Below are 17,493 nucleotides of genomic sequence, written 5' to 3'. Positions count from 1 at the left end.
TAGTCTGAGCCCCCCCACCCCTGTGCCCCCCCCAAGGCCTAGTCTGTGCCCCCACCCCTATGCCCCCCCCAGTGCCCAGCTTGTGCCCCCCAGGATCTAGTCTGAGCCCCCCCACCCCTGTGCCCCCCCCAAGGCCTAGTCTGTGCCCCCACCCCTATGCCCCCCCAGTGCCCAGCTTGTGCCCCCCAGGATCTAGTCTGAGCCCCCCCACCCCTGTGCCCCCCCCCCAGGGCCTACTCTGGGCCCCCGCCCCCTTATAATTAAGAGCAGGGAGGTCCCGGCTCCGTGGGGGTCAAAGGTCACTGGGTTCAGGGGTCATTTTATCTGCCGGTTTCTTCCCGCGTCTCCTTCCGGTCACATGACCTCTGCTGGCGGAAGCGGCTGAAGTAGATCCGGGCGGAAGTGAAGCGGCCCCGGCCCCGGCCCCGGCCCCGCCCGCTGCTGCCCCCGGGTGCTCGGCGGGAGCGAGACGAGCCGCGGCCATGGAGGCGGTAAGAGCCCGGCCGGCCCCGGGACGGGGGGGCCCCGGTCGGTCCGCGTGGGGGAGCCCCCCGGATCGGGCCCCGTCCCGGCACCCGGATCGGGCCCCCCGCATCGGACCCCCCCGAGAATGGCCCCCCCGGGGTTGCGTCACCCCCCTTGGAGTCCCCCTGCAGTGGGGGGGGGGCTGCGGGGTCCCCTATCCTGGGAGGGGCCCCGGAGCAGAGACCCCCCGACCCCCCAGCACGTGCCCCCCCCGCGGCCCCTGGGGGGGCAGACCCGGGCCCCCGGTGACCCCCCCCGTTCTGAGTCCCTGCCCGGCCCCCAAGGGCCCCGCGTCCTGCCTGGCCTGAGCCCAGCCCCCCCCGCCCGGCCCCCCCACCTGGCGCAGGGGCCCTGGGGCTACGGCACTTCCCGCCTCGGCAACCCCCGGGCGAGCCAGGGGCCCGGTCCCCTGAGGGCCTCGTCTGTGCCCCGCTGGCCTGGCCTTGCCGCCTCCTCTCCCTGAGCCGTGAGCCCAAAGCCCTTTTCTTGTGTCTGTCCTGGGAGCTCTCGCCCGCCTCCAGCCCTGCCTGCCTGCGTCCCCTGCCGGTGCGTGGCCCCGCCAAGGGGCTGGGGGGCCCCCTCTGGGGCTACGGGCCCGACCCACGGCCGGGCCCGGATTCCTCTGGGCGGCCGGGCCAGTGGCGCCGTGGGGCTGTGCGCAGGCCGGGAGCTGCTCTTCCGGAGGGCGCCCCGCGCCCCGGGGTTGTGAGCTCCATGCCCAGCCCCGCCTGCGCCCAGATCCCTCATTTCCTCCTCCTGGGCCTTTGCTGTGCTGAGCCCCGGGCTGGGTACTCCGGTGTGTCCCCGGCCAGCTCCCTCGGTGCCCCGGCTGAGACACTGATGCATGCCTGCAGCCCGGGGAGGGGGTCTGCCAGGCTCTGGGGGCTCCTGGCCTGGAAATAGCGTTCAGGGCTCGGCCGGGCTGCGGTCCCTGCCCACCCACTGTGTGCGCGCCCTAGGGGTTAAAATACCCGTCCAGGGCAACCCGAGGAGGTTGGAGGCCAGAGGGCCGAGTGGGATTTGCTTCCCGTTCCTTAGTGCACATCCCAGCCCTGCTGCTTGGCTCCAGGCATGGACCTGGCTGCATGGGGCAGTCCTGTGCCCCGGGACGTGCTGGGGGAGCACCTTGTAACTGGCCAGGCAAGGCTCCCCCATGCGCCCCGAGGCCACGCGCCCCTGCAGCAGAGTGGCCGGGGGCGTGTTGCTGAATCTGGGTGCTGGGGCAGTGCCCACGGGCCAGTGCTGTCCGTGTTTCAGGCAGGCTGGTGCAGGGCCCGGCTTAAAGGGACAGAGCCCTTGGATTGGGGCTGTCAGGGAGTCTGCGGCCGGCCTGAACTGATGGCTGATCCCCAGCCAGGCAATCGTCCCTAGGGGGTTTAGCGAGATTGTGGTTGGGGTGCCAAGTCTGGTCTAAGTCCTCTCCGCGTGGCAGGGGCCATGGTGGGTTGAGCTGGGGGACTCAGTCTGGTTCCTGCTGGAGAAATGTCCATGTGCCTAAAGCCTCCGTGGTCTGCGTGCTGAGATGCGGCTGGATCCGGGACTGGCCCCAGGCCTTGGCCGGCCGGCTCTTGGGCTCCCTCCGCAGTGATGGTTCATCTGATGGGGCATCGCTGCCAGGGCGTGGCCACCGGGGGCTGTCAAGGTGCTAGGCTTGTGTGCTGGGCGCATCCCACCTGGGGCCTCCTGCCCCCTCCAACGTCCCTTCTCTTTCTGAATTGGGGGCAGGATTCTGCCTCCCTGTCCCCAGCCCTGGGGCCACGTTGCTGCACGCGGTAAGCGGAGGCCGGGCTCTGCCGCAGAGGTGGCTGCCTGTCGGAGGCATGAGAAGCGGTTCCTGGGTGCAGTTTGCAAAGCACCCTGAGATCAGTTGACATGAAGGAGAAGAGGTCGCTCCCTTGTGAAAAGTGAGGCTTGGCTTTCACTTCCTCCCGGCAGCTCCCTGGCTCAGGCACCTTGCAGCCTGACGGGCATTATGGCCCCAGCCACCCCCCAGCTCACCCACCTTGAAACCCAGCACTGCTCAGCTCCGGGAGCAAAGGATTTGCCCAAGGGAAAGAGCAGGTTAGAGCAGAGGCTGGGAGCTGGGACTCCTGGGTTCTTTTCTCACTCACTTCCCTACTCAGCTGGGCCCAGGAATCGCTGCTTGGGCCGGCAGGAGGTTAAAGGGCACTGGCTGGGTGGAGTGGGATTTCCCTTGGGAATGGGTAGGGGAAGGAAACCCGCTGCCATGCCTCGTACACGCAGTGCCCTGAGCGGGGCGGGTAGCCCCGGGCACAGTGCAGAGAGAGGGGCACAGTGCAGCTGTGTGTGGGGCGGGGGGGACTTTAAAAATGATTTGTTAAAGAGGTTTTTTAAGGTGCTGCAGGAGCAGTGCTGCGTGGGGGGGGTGCCCTCTATGTGTGTGGTGGGGGGCGGGGGGCGGGCTGCCTGCAGCAGCAGGGCTGCCATGTTCCTTTCCCAAAGCGATGAGTCTGTGTTATGGGACAGGAGTGCGACCCATCTTACTTCCAGTGTCCCCCGTTGCTTCTCCTCTTCCCAGCAGCTGCTCTGCCCGGCTCTAGGGGAGGGTCTCATCTCAGGGTGGGGGGCACAGCACTGTGGGTTGCTGGGGAGTCTCTGATTTCTGTCTGTCTGCAGGGCCCAGTTCCTGAGAGCATTGCCGAGAAGTGCCCCTTGGCACCCGAAGGTGAGGGCTGGGTCAGGGCAAGGGGCATCTGGCCATACGGGGGCTCAGACCAGACGGGCGTGTCTGGCCCAGTCCCCTGCACTGTGTTCGCTAGACCAGCTAGACCTGGCAGGGGTTTGTCCGTCCTCTGGGGATGGAGAATGATCTATCACCCTCCTCTGCCAGCCCTGAAACCGTTCTCAGCCCCCCAGGCTCCTCTTCCCCTGGGTTTTCAGCCTGTCCTCCCAGCTCCTGGGGCGGGTCTGTCTCTCTCTGCAGGACTGTCTCCTGTTGGGCCCATCCCCCTGCACACAGGGCGCTCAGGCAGGCTGGGGGAGCCTGGGCTAGGCACGGGATGCAGGGGAGGGGGGCATGCTCCCAGATTGGGAGCAAGAGCTGCTCCTCGGAGCAGGACCCCTTTGACCCCCCAGACCGTCCCCTCTGCACTGACAGCTCTTCTGTCATGGCGGGTGGGGGAGTCCGGGCCCTGCACCCCTCTTCCTGGGATTCACCGTGACTCTCTGCCAGCCAGTAAAATGGGAGGTTTATTGGACAATAGGAACACAGTCTAAACGAGAGGTTGCGGGTACAACCAGATGTGACCCGGGGAGGGGGGGAGTGTTGCCCTGGGAATGTGGCAGGGGGGTTTCACTGGGGATGAGAGACCTGAGAGCCTGTAACCTGAGCCGGGAGGGGAAGGTGACACCTCTGCCAGGGAATGTGGACAGCGGCTGCAGGAGGGAGCCTGCTGGGGGGGGGGGGGGTTAGTTTCAGTTTGGGGCTGGGTGGAGGAACGCAGGGAACCCCAAGCCTGGGGTCTAAGCTCCCTGCTCCCCAGAAGAACTTGACTGAGGGGTCCTGGTGGTACCCACAAGCTCTGGTTTAGACTGTGTTCCTGTTGTCCAATAAACCTTCTGTTTTACTGGCTGGCTGAGAGTTTCAGTGAATCCCAGGAAGAGGGGTGCAGGGCCTGGACTCCCCCACATTCCATGACACCAGGACCCCTCAGTCAAGTCCTTCTGGGGGACAGGGAGCTTAGACCCCAGCCTTGGGGTTCCCTGCTTTCCAGCACCAAACTGAAACCAACCAACCCCCCCACCCACCCCCCAACAGGCTCTCTCCTCTGGCCTTTGTCCAGTTTCTGGGGCAGAGGTGTTACCTCCCCCTCCCCGGCTCAGGTGACAGGCTGTCAGGTCTCCCATCCCCAGTGAAACCCCCCTGCCACATTCCCAGGTCAGCACCGCTCAGGGGGCACAGCATGCCCACTTCCTGCCCAGTCTCACTGCCGGTCCCCTCCCCCAGCCCCCTAACTGCACCTTCTTCCCGCAGACGCGGAGCCTGGCAGCGGGGTGTACTCCTGCTTCATGAGGTCCCATCGCTGCTATGACCTGATCCCCACCAGCTCCAAGTTGGTCGTCTTCGACACCTCCCTGCAGGTGGGTGCTCTGCGGGGGCAGCGGGCAGGGCGGGGCGCTGGGTGCGCACCCTAGACGGTGGGAAGACTGGCGGTGGCTACGTGTGTGCCCACACCCCGGGTGGGTCCCCCGCGGCACAGGTGGGCTCACCCCGGGGGGCAGGAGGCCCTGAGACAAGCTTCCCTGGGCTCGGCCCCCAGTGCTAGCTGCTCCAGCCCCCTGGCTGAACAGATTGCCCCACGACCTCTGACAGGCCATCCTGCCTCTGACCCCCGCAGGAGCCCCCTCCAGCCCTCTCCCACCTCCCGGGAACTGTGACAGGCACTGCCCACCCATCCCCCCCCAGTCTGACGTGCGTCTGTGTTGGGCTGCAGGTGAAGAAAGCCTTCTTCGCGCTGGTCACCAATGGCGTGCGGGCTGCCCCGCTCTGGGACAGCAAGAAGCAAAGCTTTGTGGGTAAGTCTGGGCTGCAGCTCGGGGTGGGGGTGCTCTGGGGGCCAGAAGGGCCCTGGGGACCAGGCTGCCCGGAGGCTTCTTGCCCCACTCACTTGCTCTCTTCCCTCCAGGGATGCTGACCATCACTGACTTCATCAACATCCTCCATCGCTACTACAAGTCGGCCATGGTAAGGATGGGCCCCTCCTGCCCTGGTGCCAGGGATGGGTACCCGCCCCAGCTCTGTGGGGCTGCGCGGGCACGGGCCCCGGCCCCTGCCCCTGCCAGCTTTGTTCCTGTGGGGCTGAGGGTTATAACCAAGCCCACAGCAACGGCCCCACCAGCAACAGGGTCACGCCCCTCGTTCCTGGGCGGGGCTGTTAGCGCTGGGGACTGCGCCTCCCACCCCCCGCCCCGGACACAGTCCCCAAGCCGCGCTCGGGCCGACGGCCGAGATGACTAAGGCTAACTCCCCTCCCCCCTGCGTCTAGGTTCAAATCTACGAGCTGGAGGAGCATAAAATCGAAACGTGGCGAGGTAAGGGGGGGCGGGGTGTTTGGGAGGTAAGGGGGGGCGGGGTGTTTCGGGGGTGAGGATGAAGGAGAAGGAGGGGAGCACTGTGTAGGGAGGTGCAGTGGTGCCGGGGGGGGGGAGAACCGAAGGGGGAGCTGAGGGGTACTGCCCCATGGGTAGGGGGCTGGGATCCCCTGGGCGCTGCAGAACCCCCTGTGCCAAGGACAGAGCTGGTCTGTTTCCAACCAGAGCTGAAAGCTGCCTCAGGCCCACGTACCTGCCCCACCTCTCATGGCTCCTCCCCACGTGCCCCCTGCCCTTGGCTGGGACCCCACCTGCACTGCGGCCCCCGCTCAGTGTCTCGCTGAGCGCGTCTCCTCTCCCCCACAGAGGTCTATCTGCAAGACTCCTTCAAGCCACTGGTCTGCATCTCCCCCAGTGCCAGGTAAGACCTTGGCTGCTGGCCCCGCTGGGGGGCTGAGGGCTCCCCGTGCCCTCTGGGAAAGGGGGTGGTGGGGGATTATTTATGTGCATTGCCCTAGCGCCTGACAGCCCAGGCCTGGCCTAAGACCCCATGGAGGGCTGGTCCCCATACGATGGTCACAGGCTCTGGGGCTACCGGCTGCCATCCACTGCTGGCTGAGCAAGCCCAGGAGCCCTGCACTAGCCACTGGCCTTCCCTGTGCTCGCTGGGAGGAGAACTCAGGAGTCCGGGGGGCTCTACCCATACTCAGGGCACCTGTCTACCCTGCCCCCTTCTGCCTCGCAGCCTCTTTGACGCCGTCTCCTCGCTGATCCGGAACAAGATCCACCGGCTGCCCGTCATCGACCCGGACTCCGGGAATACGCTCTACATCCTCACGCACAAACGCATCCTCAAGTTCCTCAAGCTCTTCGTAAGTCCTGCCCACCCAGGCCCTTGCCGACGCTCTGCCCGCTGCCCCCTGCAGGGACTCGGGGCGGGGGCGGTGTCCCGTCCAGCTGGCCCCCAGCGGGAACACGCCTCGCCCAGGCTGCCACGTGGACGCCAGCCGGATGCCCCCACCTGGCGCCAAGGAACAGCTGCGTGTCCCCTGCTCAGACCATGGTCGCGCCACCCAGCCCCTGCCGTCGGGCTGAGAAGGTGGTTCGCTCCACTCTCCTCTGGCTGCAGGGGCTCCCCCCGACCCCCAACAGGCCGGGCTGGTGGCACATGACTCCCCCGCTCCCGTATTCCCTGTAGATAGCGGAGGTCCCAAGGCCGGAATTCATGGGCAAAACCCTGGAGCAGCTGAAGATCGGCACCTATGCCAACATCGCCCTGGTGCGTGCCAACACGCCGCTGTACGTGGCCCTGGGCATCTTCGTGCAGCGCCGTGTCTCTGCCCTGCCCGTGGTGGACGAGTCAGGTGAGGAGGGGCGGGGGGAGAACATGGCATGTCCCAGCTCAGGGCCAGCTGCCCCCTTGAGCCCGCGGTCTCTGTATCTCCCCCCTGCTGGCCCCCCACTCTGGAGGCGGCTCATTCCTCGGCACACTGGTCTGGACTGGACTGCCTGCGAGCTCCCCTCCCCCGGGGGGCCATGCCAAGCTGAGACCCCCCCCATGCAGAGCCGGACCCCCCACCCCCACCCCGGGGCAGTGCACTGGATAGAAATACGCCAATCCCAAGCCGCAGCTGCAAACCAGGGCTCCCAGCTAAGCTCCATACATGTCCCCAGCTTACCCAGACACCACGCTGGGCCGGGGGCCGCCTATTTCCCGCGCTCCCTGCATCCCTCTCCCACGCTCGGCTCTCCCTCTCCTGCCAGCCCCTCCGTAGCCCTGTCAGGAAGCGAATTGATGGACCCTCAAGTTCATGGAGCGCAGTCTGGGACCCCTGAGAATCCCCCGGGTCCCGGAAGCTGCCAGGCAGCATGGGGGAGGTAAAACACGGGTATTGACCCCTGCATTGTCTGTCACCCCCCTGGATGGAACCAATACCAGCCCCCCCGTCCTCCCCTGGCCCCGTATCCCGCCAGTTCTGAGCTCCCACGACGAGGCCAGGCCCCAGAGGGCCCTGCAGGGCTGGAACCTCAGCGTCAGCCAGCTGCGGGGAGGGAGGGGGCCAAGCCCTGTCCCCGTCTCACCAGCCCCTCCCCTCCTCTGTCTCAGGTCGGGTCGTGGACATTTACTCCAAGTTTGACGTCATTGTAAGTACCATCCCCAATGCAGAGCTTGGGGTGCGGGGTGTACCTACGCCAGCGGGTGGGATTGGGCGTGGGGCTGGTGGGATGGGGGGTGCCTGTATTGGCTGGTGGGACTTGGTGCTCCCCCCACTTGGCAGATGGGTGTCACGCACAGACACCCCCTGAGTTGTTGCCCGTGGGTGGCTGTCGCTGCCGGGCATGGCCGAGTTTAGCCCCCACGGGGGGGCAGATTGCTGTGGGGCAGAGTGAGAGCCGCAGGCCGGGTTTGCTCTGGGGCCAGCGAGTGCAGCTCCCCCGTTCGCCCCCCGTCCCCAGAACCTGGCGGCCGAGAAGATGTACAACAACCTGGACGTGACGGTGACGCAGGCCCTGCAGCATCGCTCACAGTACTTCGAGGGGGTGCTCACGTGCTACAAACACGAGACCCTGGAGACCATCATCAACCGCCTGGTGGAGGCCGAGGTAATCTCCCCCTGTGCGGCCCTTCCTACCCCTGGGCCCACCCCCGGATCCCCCCATGCCCTGCGGGGCCCCTCCTAGCCCCCGTGCCCCTCCGGAGCTTACCATGGTCCCCCCCATGCCCTACGTGACCCTTCCTGTAGACCCCTGGGGAGGGACACAACCCAACCCAGGGACTTGGATGGGAGACCAGGGGTGGGGACAACTCTTCCCTCCCAGTCAGCCTGGCCCCCCTGGGCACTGGCATTAGCCCCCCTGTCCTAGCCAATCCCACCCCACCCTGCCCACGGCTCCGCCTCCCCCCATTTCCTGGCCCAAACCCCAGTGTCCGTGCTGGGGGCTCCGAGCTCCCTTGGGCTGCAGGGCCCCTGGCTGACCGTGGTCTGTCTGTCTGTCTGCCGCAGGTCCACAGGCTGGTGGTGGTGGATGAGAACGAAGTGGTGAAGGGCATCGTCTCCCTCTCTGACATCCTGCAGGCGCTGGTGCTCCCGGGCGGGCCGCAGCCCTGAGGGGGGCACCCCGCTTCCTGTTCTGAGACTGTCGCTGCGGTGGGGCTCTGAGGGACAGGGACCATGGATGCCAGGCCCCCCTGGCCACCCATCACCCACTGGCCCTGCCCTGCTCCACCAGCATCGCGCCTCCCGAGCCGCAGCCCCCCAAGCAGGCGGGATAGGGGGGCTGCACGCCAGCCAAAAGCCAGCAATAAACCCACCCAGTTCTCCCAGGCAGGCTGGGCTGCTCCGTCCACAGGGAGTGGAGCAGGGCTGAGCCCCCAGGCCCTACCCATGCATCAACACCATGTGTTGGGCATCACTTGGCTGGGGAGATCCTAGCTGGGCACCCTGCACTGGTGCTGCCAGCCCCTCCTGAAATGGCCAGGGAAGCCCTGTGTGATCAGCTGCCCCACGGTGCTGGACCTGTTCCCATTTCTGCGCCCCTCCCCCCCGGGGGCTGGAACAGTTTCCTTATTTCATCCCCCTCTCCCCCCGGGGGTCAGATCTCAACCAGCTCCTGCCCTGCAACGCCGCACGGCCCTGCCCCCGGGCATCTGAAACTACCCTCCCCCCATACCCCAGTGATTTCCCCCCTTCCCTTAAGAAAGTCCAAACTCTGTTTTTACTAAGCACTGTTTTTATATCCTGTTGCTGGAGCCCTGGCCTGGGGCAGGGGCCTCGCTCGCTCGTCCTCTCGCTGGCCCAGGGTGGGAACTCGTCTTTAGTCGGAGTCTGGGCTGGTGGCCGTTGGGATGTGGGGGTGAGGAGACTCCCAGAGATTTGTGCCTGGGACCCTGCCCCCACAGTATCTGCACCCATCACTGCTCGGTTATTATAAGTCTGTAATAAAAACCCGACTGTGTGTCTAGATGACGCTACTCTTAGGTGGCTGCGTAAGTGGTTGATGGATCAGACTCTGCATCGTTAGCAAGGGGCTGCTGTGAAACTTGAGGGCGTCTCTCGCAGGGTCCCACGGGGCTCGCTCCTGGGGCTGCTGCTCGTCAGTGTTTTCATTAATGACATGGGTGATGGGGCAGAGGATGCTTAGAACATCTGCCGCTGGCCCCAAGCTGGGCAGGGTTGCAAGCATTTCGGAGGGCAGGATTTGAATCCAAAATGACCTTCCACACGATGAAATTCAGTGAAGACAAGTGCAAAGTACGTCCCTGGGGAAGGAAAAATCGAAAGTGCAGCTGCATACGGGCAAACTGGCGCCAGGGTCCCATGCCCGGAAAGGAGCCGGGCTCAGCGTGAACCACAAACCCCATGAGCCAATAAGGTGGTGGAGCTGGGAAAAGGGGAGTATCGTTCTGGGGAGTTAGGGGGAGCAGCATACGGCGGGCACGGGCGGGCGTTGTCCTGCTGCTCGGTGCTGGGTCATCGCTGCGGAGGGTCAGCGCGAGACAGGCCGGAGCAGAGCAGCAGGAACAAGTCAAGGGTTCGAACCCCCGGCCTGGGAGGAACGGTTCACGCTGGGCCCCGGGAGTCTGGGGCGAGGGAGAGCCGGGGGCCCTGCGAACTCTGCAGATCCGTTGGGTCTGATGGGAATCAAGTGAGAGGCAGGACCAGCACTGGGCTGCCAGGTGGATACGAGGTCCAAGGGGGGTGGAATCCCTGACTCTGGAAGGTTTTCAGGCTAGGTGGGACATGCCCGTCAGGGCTGGGGGTACTGGGCCCTACCTCAGCACAAGGGCCTGGACTAGATGCCTTGGGAGGGCCCATCCAATCCCACTCTCTGTGCCTATAAACAAAGCAACCCCAGGGGGTGCACGTAGGCACCCCCTCCTGCTGGGCAGGGCACGAGATCCAGCCACGCAGATCAGATGTTTGCCAAGTCGCCCAGTGCCCGGCTGAAAGGTGCCTCGGTACCAGGATGCCATGAGTGGGATGAGAACCTGTAGGGAGCAGAATAGAATCCCAACCCACAGCCCCTGCTAGCCCAGCCAGGGCTCCCAGCCCTCCCATTGCCCCTCACCCGCAGCCCCTGCTAGCCCAGCCAGGGCTCCCCCCCACCCCAGCCCTGCTAGTGCCCCTCACTCCCGACCCACAGCCCCTGCTAGCCCAGCCAGGGCTCCCAGCCCTCCCATTGCCCCTCGCCCCTGACCTGCAGCCCCTGCTAGCCCAGCCAGGGCTCCCCCCCACCCCAGCCCTGCTAGTGCCCCTCACTCCCGACCCACAGCCCCTGCTAGCCCAGCCAGGGCTCCCAGCCCTCCCATTGCCCCTCACCCCTGACCTGCAGCCCCTGCTAGCCCAGCCAGGGCTCCCCCCCCAGCCCTGCCCGTGCCCCTCACTCCTGACCCGTTCCCCCTACTACCCCAGCCCTGGGCTCCCCACCCCGTCAATCCCGCTACCCCAGCCCTGTGGGTTGCCAGCAGGGGGCAGCACTGCTCACACTCCCCTGGGGCCTGGGCTCTGCCAGCTCCTGAGCTGGGCCCTGTAAGAGCCTCACGGGGGCCAGAAACAGCGGCCATAGGGGGCGTGTTCGGTGCTGGGGTGTCTCCCTCCTACCCTCCCCCGCCCCAGCACGGGGATTCGAACCTGAGTCACTGCCCAGCACTGCTTGGGCCCTGGTCCCTTGCGGGGACCCCTGGGAACTGGCCTAGCTGGAGCAAAGAGCAGGGCCTGCTGGTTCCCCCCAACCCCCCGACCCAGTGGGTCACTGGGTGCTTTCGGTTCAACGGGTCGTGCAGAGGGGGTTGCTTCCCTGCCCGCCCCACAGTGTGACCATCCCTGGGGCGGGGTGGCCGGGAATCCGCTGAGCCTGCGTCGTTGTCCAGCCGTAAATCCCTGTTTGTTCCACCCGTGGGTTTTCTAAAAGGGCTGGAAAGAGCCGGGGGCGAGGGGGGGCTGAAGGACCCCTCCTCCAGGCGCCAGCCTCTGGTAGCTCCCTGGTTCCCCTGGCTCAGAGACGGGCCGGGGAGCCGCTGGGCCGGGAGGGGTGGCCAGGCAGCCCAGGACAGCAGCCGGTCTGGGGGCGTCTGCAGGGAGGGGCCAGCTGGGGGAGGGGTAAGGAGGAAGGGAGCATGGGCTAGTGGTCAGAGCTGGGCACCAGGACGCCTGGGTTCTGAGCCTGAGCCAGAGGTAAGTGCATGGCTCTTGGAGTCAGGACTCCTGGGTTCCTCTGTTCACAGGAGCCTCCTCAGTGCCCGGGACCCCGGCCTGGCTCTGCGCGTGGCCCCAGGGCCTTGCTAGCACAGGCTGGGTAGCCCAGCTGCTGTCCCGGGCCAGGAGGTCACCTGATTCCTTTGTTCTCCAACCCTTTAGCTCTCACCTTGCAGGGTGGGAAGGGCCAGGCCATCAGTTGCCAGGAAACAGGGTGTCGGCCATTCTCTGTGTCCAGACCCCTGCACACACCTGCCCTCTAGGGCTCTGCAATGATCATACCCCCTTACCCCACCTCCTAGAGACTTAAGAACTGCCTAGGGGAAACTGAGGCACCCCCACACTATTCAGAGGAAACATTAAGAACAGTCCCACTTTGTCACATCATGGACACCCTCCACCTCACTGAAGGCGTTGGCCTGTCACTACCTGGGCCTTGCCCCACCCCCCTAAGCAGCCCCCACCACGGTCCCAAGACTTGGCCTGCAGCTGCCTCTGACCTGGGGCGGGGGGGAGAGTGGGGACATGGGCAAGGCTGGGAGCTTAAACTAGCTCCCATGAACTTAACTAGCAGCCACTTGTCTTGGGGAGGATCAGGATCAGCAGCGGGGGAACTGGGGGGTGCAGGGTGGGAGGGGGCTGGGGGGTGTCAGGTGCAGGCTGCAGGATGGGAGGCCTGGGGGTGCCAGGTGCAGGCTGCAGGGAAGGCGGGGAGGGGGTGACAGGTGCCGGGGGGGGGGGGTTGTGACCCACCAGTGGCTGGGGCTGGTGTGGGGTCGACAGGCTTCAGTGAGCTCCAAGCCCAGCAGTGTCATCAACGGGCCTCTTGGGAACGGGGGTCTCGAGGCAAGCGACATGGTGGGGGACTTTCATCTCCCCCCCCCCCCAGTCCTCGCCCATCTCAGTGCCCCAGCTCCCCTGCATGGCGAGGCTTCGCCAGCCCTGGCGCCCCCCGGGCGGTGCTGAGCAAGGCACATTCCCTGCCGGGTGGGAGGCTGCGAGGGCCCGGGGGGGCTGAGGAATAACACGGCCCTGGAGCCGCCTGCTCCAGTCAGTGCTGCCGTCCCGGCTCCAGGGCCCTGCAATCCAGCCGGGGTCGGTGTCCGAGGGCCGCGGCTCGGAGGGGGCGAAGGCGCCGATCCAGCCCAGCCCAGAGCCCAGCGAGCGACGGAAACAGGCAGCCAGGTCATGGGGGGCGCTGCTGGGGCAGGGCTGAGAGGTGGGCACAGGGTGCGTCCGCCCAGGCTTGTCTCCCGCACTGGGCGCGGCCTGGTACCTTCCTGTCCTGGGGGCCGGATCCTGCTCTGGCCCGGGTGGGAGCCCTGAGTCTAAGGGGGCCATGACCCCGTCCCGATCTCCTGGGTTCCCGTCAGCAGTACTGAGCAGGGACCCTTGTCCCCAGTGAACACCCCGGACAGAGCAGAGCAGAGCCCCCCACCTGCTGCTCTACCCAGAGGGACAAGCCCCCAGCCCGACTCGTTGGGGCCCCCGATATCGCCTCGGCAGAGCCCCCCAGCCCCTCTCGGCAGAGCTGGTGCCAGCCGTGCCGGGGCCCGTTGCCATGCCGGCGCCTGGTTGCTAGGTTTCGCTCGGAGCCGGCGTGGGCTGCAGCACGTTGTGCCAAACCATGTAATTTTTGTGATTGCGGCATCTCTCGGGGGGAAGGGGGGGGTCCCTGTGTAAAGCCTGGGGTAGCTAAGCCCTGACCCCCCCCCCCCTTCAGTGGGTTCATTCCTCCATGCCCTGTGTGGCAGGCTCAGGGCTGAGGCACCGTGGCCCTGGCCGGGCGAGGCATCCCGGCGCCCAGCCCCACACGCCCCTCCCAGAGCTGGGGACAGAACCCAGGCGTCCTGGCTCTAACCACTAAGCAGCTTTGCTCGGCGCTGCCCCCTCCCCCGGCAGGGCTGGGGGGGCTGTTGTGACACCAGCAGAGCTTTGGTGGGGGGGATAGCAGCTGGGAGGCCCTTTCAGTCGTGGGGGGCAGGGTGCTGCTGGGTGGAGGGATCCCCAGCAATGACCCCCCCACACACACGGGCCCCAGGCTGAGCTGAGCTCCGCCCAGCTGGGCTTGCAGGAGGTGCCCATCAGCAGGTACATGGGGGCAGCCCAGGGTCTGGGGCATCGCTTGGGAAGGGGGTGTCCCCCAGCAACAAGCCCCCCCGCCCCCCATGACCACGTGGTGTCCCGCAGAGCAGTCGGGGAGCGGGCAGCATTCATGGGGTTCAGCTGCAGGTCCTGCCATCGCCCAGGGCCCAGCCAGGCGCCAGTGGGGGCTGGGGGGAGTGGGGTGTCTGCAGGGCACCGGGAGAGGGGCCATGCCAGGTATGCTGGCAGGGGCCAGGCTGCAGGCCCGGCTGGAGAGCTGCGTGTGTTCCAGGGCGTGCACGGTCCAAGCACTCGGGGGGGGGGGGGTGTCCCCGTGTGCACGCTCTGTTCCGGCTGCTGGCAGGCTGGTACTCACCCGCCCGCACAAAGAGCTGCTCCCGGTGCATGCTGCCGACACAGCCCTGGCGCAGAGCTCCCTAGCTCGCAAGCAGCCCGTGGGCGCAGGCAGCCCCCATCCCTCCCTCTCCGCGTAGCGCTCCCTCGTGGGCTCGCCTGGCTCGCCACGCCCGGACAAGCAAGTCCCCTGGGACCATGCTGGGCTGCCCAGTGCTGGGGGGCCATGGGCCTTGGGGGGCACCGGGCACTGGGCACCTGCGGATCTGCAAGCGGACGGACCTGCTGGTGGTTGAGATTAACACGGTCTCTTGTTGCAGCCACGGCAGCGCCATGGACCCAGGGCGCTGGCCCGCACGGGGCTCCGGCACCCCCTGGATCTACCGGAGCATCTCGGGGGAGTACGCGTGAGTCAGGGCCTGTCTCACTAGATCATTCCTCCCGGGGGGCGGAGGGCATCGCTTTGCAAAGCTTTTCCCTAGGCTCGCTTGCCTGAGCAGGGGGCTGCAGGTCAGGCGTGAGGGGCACCGGCAGAGCTGTGTGACGCGGGGAGCCCAGGGCTGGGCTAGAAGGGGGCTGTGGGTCAGCACTGGGACGCATCTCCCCTTTCCCTGGCATCAGCCCAACAGGGCCCCCCCGCCCTGCACTGCTGGCCAAGGCTCCCCGATTCCCATCAGTCACCCCCGCTTCCTGCACACGGCAAACCCCTTGCAACCCCTGCCTGTCCCCCACTCCATGTGTGGGCACCCAGGGCACTGCTGCCCTCTCCACGGGGCCAGGAAAGCCAGGGGGTGTCTGCCAGGGTGGGAGGGGCAGTGCTAGGAGCAGGGTCGCCCCATGTTCCACCCTGCTGTGCACCCCTCCCCAGTTAGTGGGACCCTCCCCACCCCCACAGTCTCTGAGCCCCACCCCCCGCAAGTGGCCTAGCAGTGGGTGGGCCAGCCGGGCCCCCTCCCGCCAGGCTGGGCCCTGAGCGGGTCTCTGCCTTGCAGGTGTCTGGAGAAGCGCTTCGCGGCTGAGCTGTGGCCGGCCCGGCACCCGGGGGCCCGTGCGCACCAGGACCCCACGTGGAGCAAGACGATTCCTCTGCAGCACCTGCCCTCCAGCGGCGACCCCCGGCTGGGGAAGGGGGCGCCAGGGGACTGGGACGCCCCCAACGAGAGGAAGCCAAGGGGCGGCTCGGAGGGCAGGAGGGGCCTGGGCTGGGCAGCCCCCCCAGAGAGGAGGGAGCAGGGGACAGCGGACAGCGTTCTGGGCAGGAGGCGGCTGGCAGGGAGCGCCGGGGGGCCACCCCCAGCCGGGCCCCCCAGCTATGAGACCCACATGCTGAGGCGGCTCCGGGTGGGGCAGGGCAGCCGCAAGCCGAATGAGCCGCGGCCCCCGCCCTATGTCTCGCCCCCCGCCTACGACGCACCCCACCGCACCCTCCCCACCAAGCGGCCCCGCGCCGCCCCCAAGCCGCCGGCCGCCAAGCGGGGCCGGGCAGCACCCCATGGGAAGGGGCCTGCCGGGGGCAGCCCGGAGCCCACCCCCTGTTCAGGCCGCCCCCGGCTGCGGCAGGCCAGGCTCCCCCAGGAGGTCTTGGGTGGCTGGAGCTACCATGCGGGGTCGGGCTCCCTGGGGCGCCGCGCTGGGTCAGGGCTCTTCTGCCCGGGGCTGGAGGGCACGGTGCGACCCATGGCCCAGGGTGGCTCGGCCGACTCCCTCTTCCGCCCGCTGTCCAGCCCAGACGGTGGCAGCCACACGCTGCCCCGGGCATCCAGAGAGGCTGGCAGGGCCCATGGCTCCGGGGGCTGGGATGCAGCGGGGCCCAGCTCTGTCCCGGGCTGGCAGCGACTCCCCTCCGGCTGGGGCTTTGGCTACGCGCCCAGCTCCATGGGCAGCGCCAGGAGTGGGCAGCGGGAGGGCTGGGAGCAGAGGGGCCGGCCAGAACGCAGGGCACCCCCCTCTCCCCGCCCCGCGGGGAAGGCACCAGGCCAGTCCCCCACAGCCGAAGGCCGAAGCTGCCATGGGGGTGTCTTTGTGATCGATGCCACCTGCGTGGTGATCCGTGCCGAGTACATCCCGCCCCCCCGGCGGAAGCAGGTGCAGCTCCTGGGGTCCCCCCCGCCCCGGGACCCAGCCTCGCCATGCCAGAGGCTGCTCTTGGCCAGCCGACCCCACCTTGGGGCCTCCGAGTGGGCGGCAGGGCCCCCTTCCCCTTCCCCCGGTGATGGCTCCCTGGGGGAGAGGGCGGCTCGGATCTTGGGGCTCCCCACGGCCGAGCTAGGCCTGGTGGAGCAGCAAGGGGCCTGTGCCCAGCAAGAGACCCCTGGGCGCTGGGGCCAGCAGGCAGGAGCAGCCCTTCCTGGCAGCCCGGAGCCGCTGGTGGAGGTCCCCAGAGTGCATGGGCTGCCCAGCCCGGCTGCTTCCCCCGAAGAGCCGCCGGGGGTCCCGTGCAGCAGGGAGACCCCTGGGGATGGCACCAATCCACCAGTGCAGCCAGGGCCGGGTTGGGGCAGGGAGGCTCCCGGGGACGGTGCCAGTCGCCGCGAGCCGCAGGCCCTGCGCCCCCGAGCCCGGCCCTGCGCCAAGCGCCCGGCGCTCTGCACCCGCGACCTGCGCGAGGCCGTGTCCCGCATCCGCCGGCACACGGCGCCCGACTCGGATACGGACGAGGAGCCCGAGGGCCCGGCCCCGCGCAGCCCCGTGGCCTGGAGGGGGCGCCCACGCCACGACGCCCTGGCCTACAGCAGCAGCAGCCTGGAGAGCAGCGTCTCCGACGCCACTGTCCTCCCGGCCGGCCAGGGGGAGCCCCCGGGGGCCAGGGCGGGACCCAGCCCTGAGGCTGGGGAGCCAGGGGGGTTGGAGTTGAGCGGGGCCGGGGCAGCGGGGCCCAGAAGGGGGTGAGGGCGATGGAGGGGCCCTGCCCCACTCATGCACCCTGCGCTTTTTTCCCCTTGCCCCTGCCCTCCTCTCTCCTTCTCACATATTTAGGAGGGGCGGGGCCTGGCAGGGCGTGTCCATGAGGGGCGTGTCCTGACAGGGTGTGGCTTAGTGGGGTATGGCTGAGCCGGGCAACTCAAATACCCCTTAGTTTTGGGAGAACAAGGCTGACCCCCAGAAGGGCTCATCACCAGGGGTGGGGCTGGGAGCCCAGAGGGGTGCAGGGAGCCGACTGGAAGGGACGCACCGGGACAGACCCAGCTAGGCCCCCCAGGCCAGGCTCCCTCTCACGCCATCTGTGTAGTCAGTGCCGGCCTGGCACCGTTCCTGGCAGAGCTGTAACAAGGCATTTTAG

The 17,493-nt window shown here is 67.5% G+C and overlaps 2 protein-coding genes across 2 annotated transcripts; both read left to right on the top strand.

Annotated features, from left to right (window-relative positions):
• Window positions 1-407: 407 nt before the first annotated feature.
• PRKAG1 (protein kinase AMP-activated non-catalytic subunit gamma 1) lies at window positions 408-9,556 on the top strand. The gene is made up of 12 exons (XM_084610524.1): window positions 408-491; window positions 3,163-3,211; window positions 4,520-4,626; window positions 4,980-5,061; window positions 5,172-5,230; window positions 5,532-5,577; window positions 5,944-5,998; window positions 6,323-6,449; window positions 6,776-6,941; window positions 7,685-7,722; window positions 8,035-8,181; window positions 8,583-9,556. Exons 1-12 carry the CDS (start codon window positions 483-485, stop codon window positions 8,685-8,687), a joined length of 990 nt encoding a protein of 329 aa, XP_084466650.1. The 5' UTR covers window positions 408-482; the 3' UTR covers window positions 8,688-9,556.
• Window positions 9,557-9,788: 232 nt separating this feature from the next.
• Window positions 9,789-17,102, top strand: DDN (dendrin; the record flags this gene model as incomplete). The annotated part of the gene is made up of 5 exons (XM_084609989.1): window positions 9,789-9,830; window positions 10,469-10,537; window positions 12,826-12,959; window positions 14,534-14,620; window positions 15,206-17,102. 5 exons carry the CDS (start codon window positions 9,789-9,791, stop codon window positions 17,100-17,102), a joined length of 2,229 nt encoding a protein of 742 aa, XP_084466115.1.
• Window positions 17,103-17,493: the final 391 nt, after the last annotated feature.

This window comes from Lepidochelys olivacea (genome assembly GCF_965140295.1).
Source record: "Lepidochelys olivacea isolate rLepOli2 genome assembly, chromosome: 20".
NCBI lineage: Eukaryota > Metazoa > Chordata > Testudines > Cheloniidae > Lepidochelys > Lepidochelys olivacea.
Note: the sequence above shows the minus strand (reverse complement) of the source record. Positions and strands in the feature narration are given on the sequence as shown.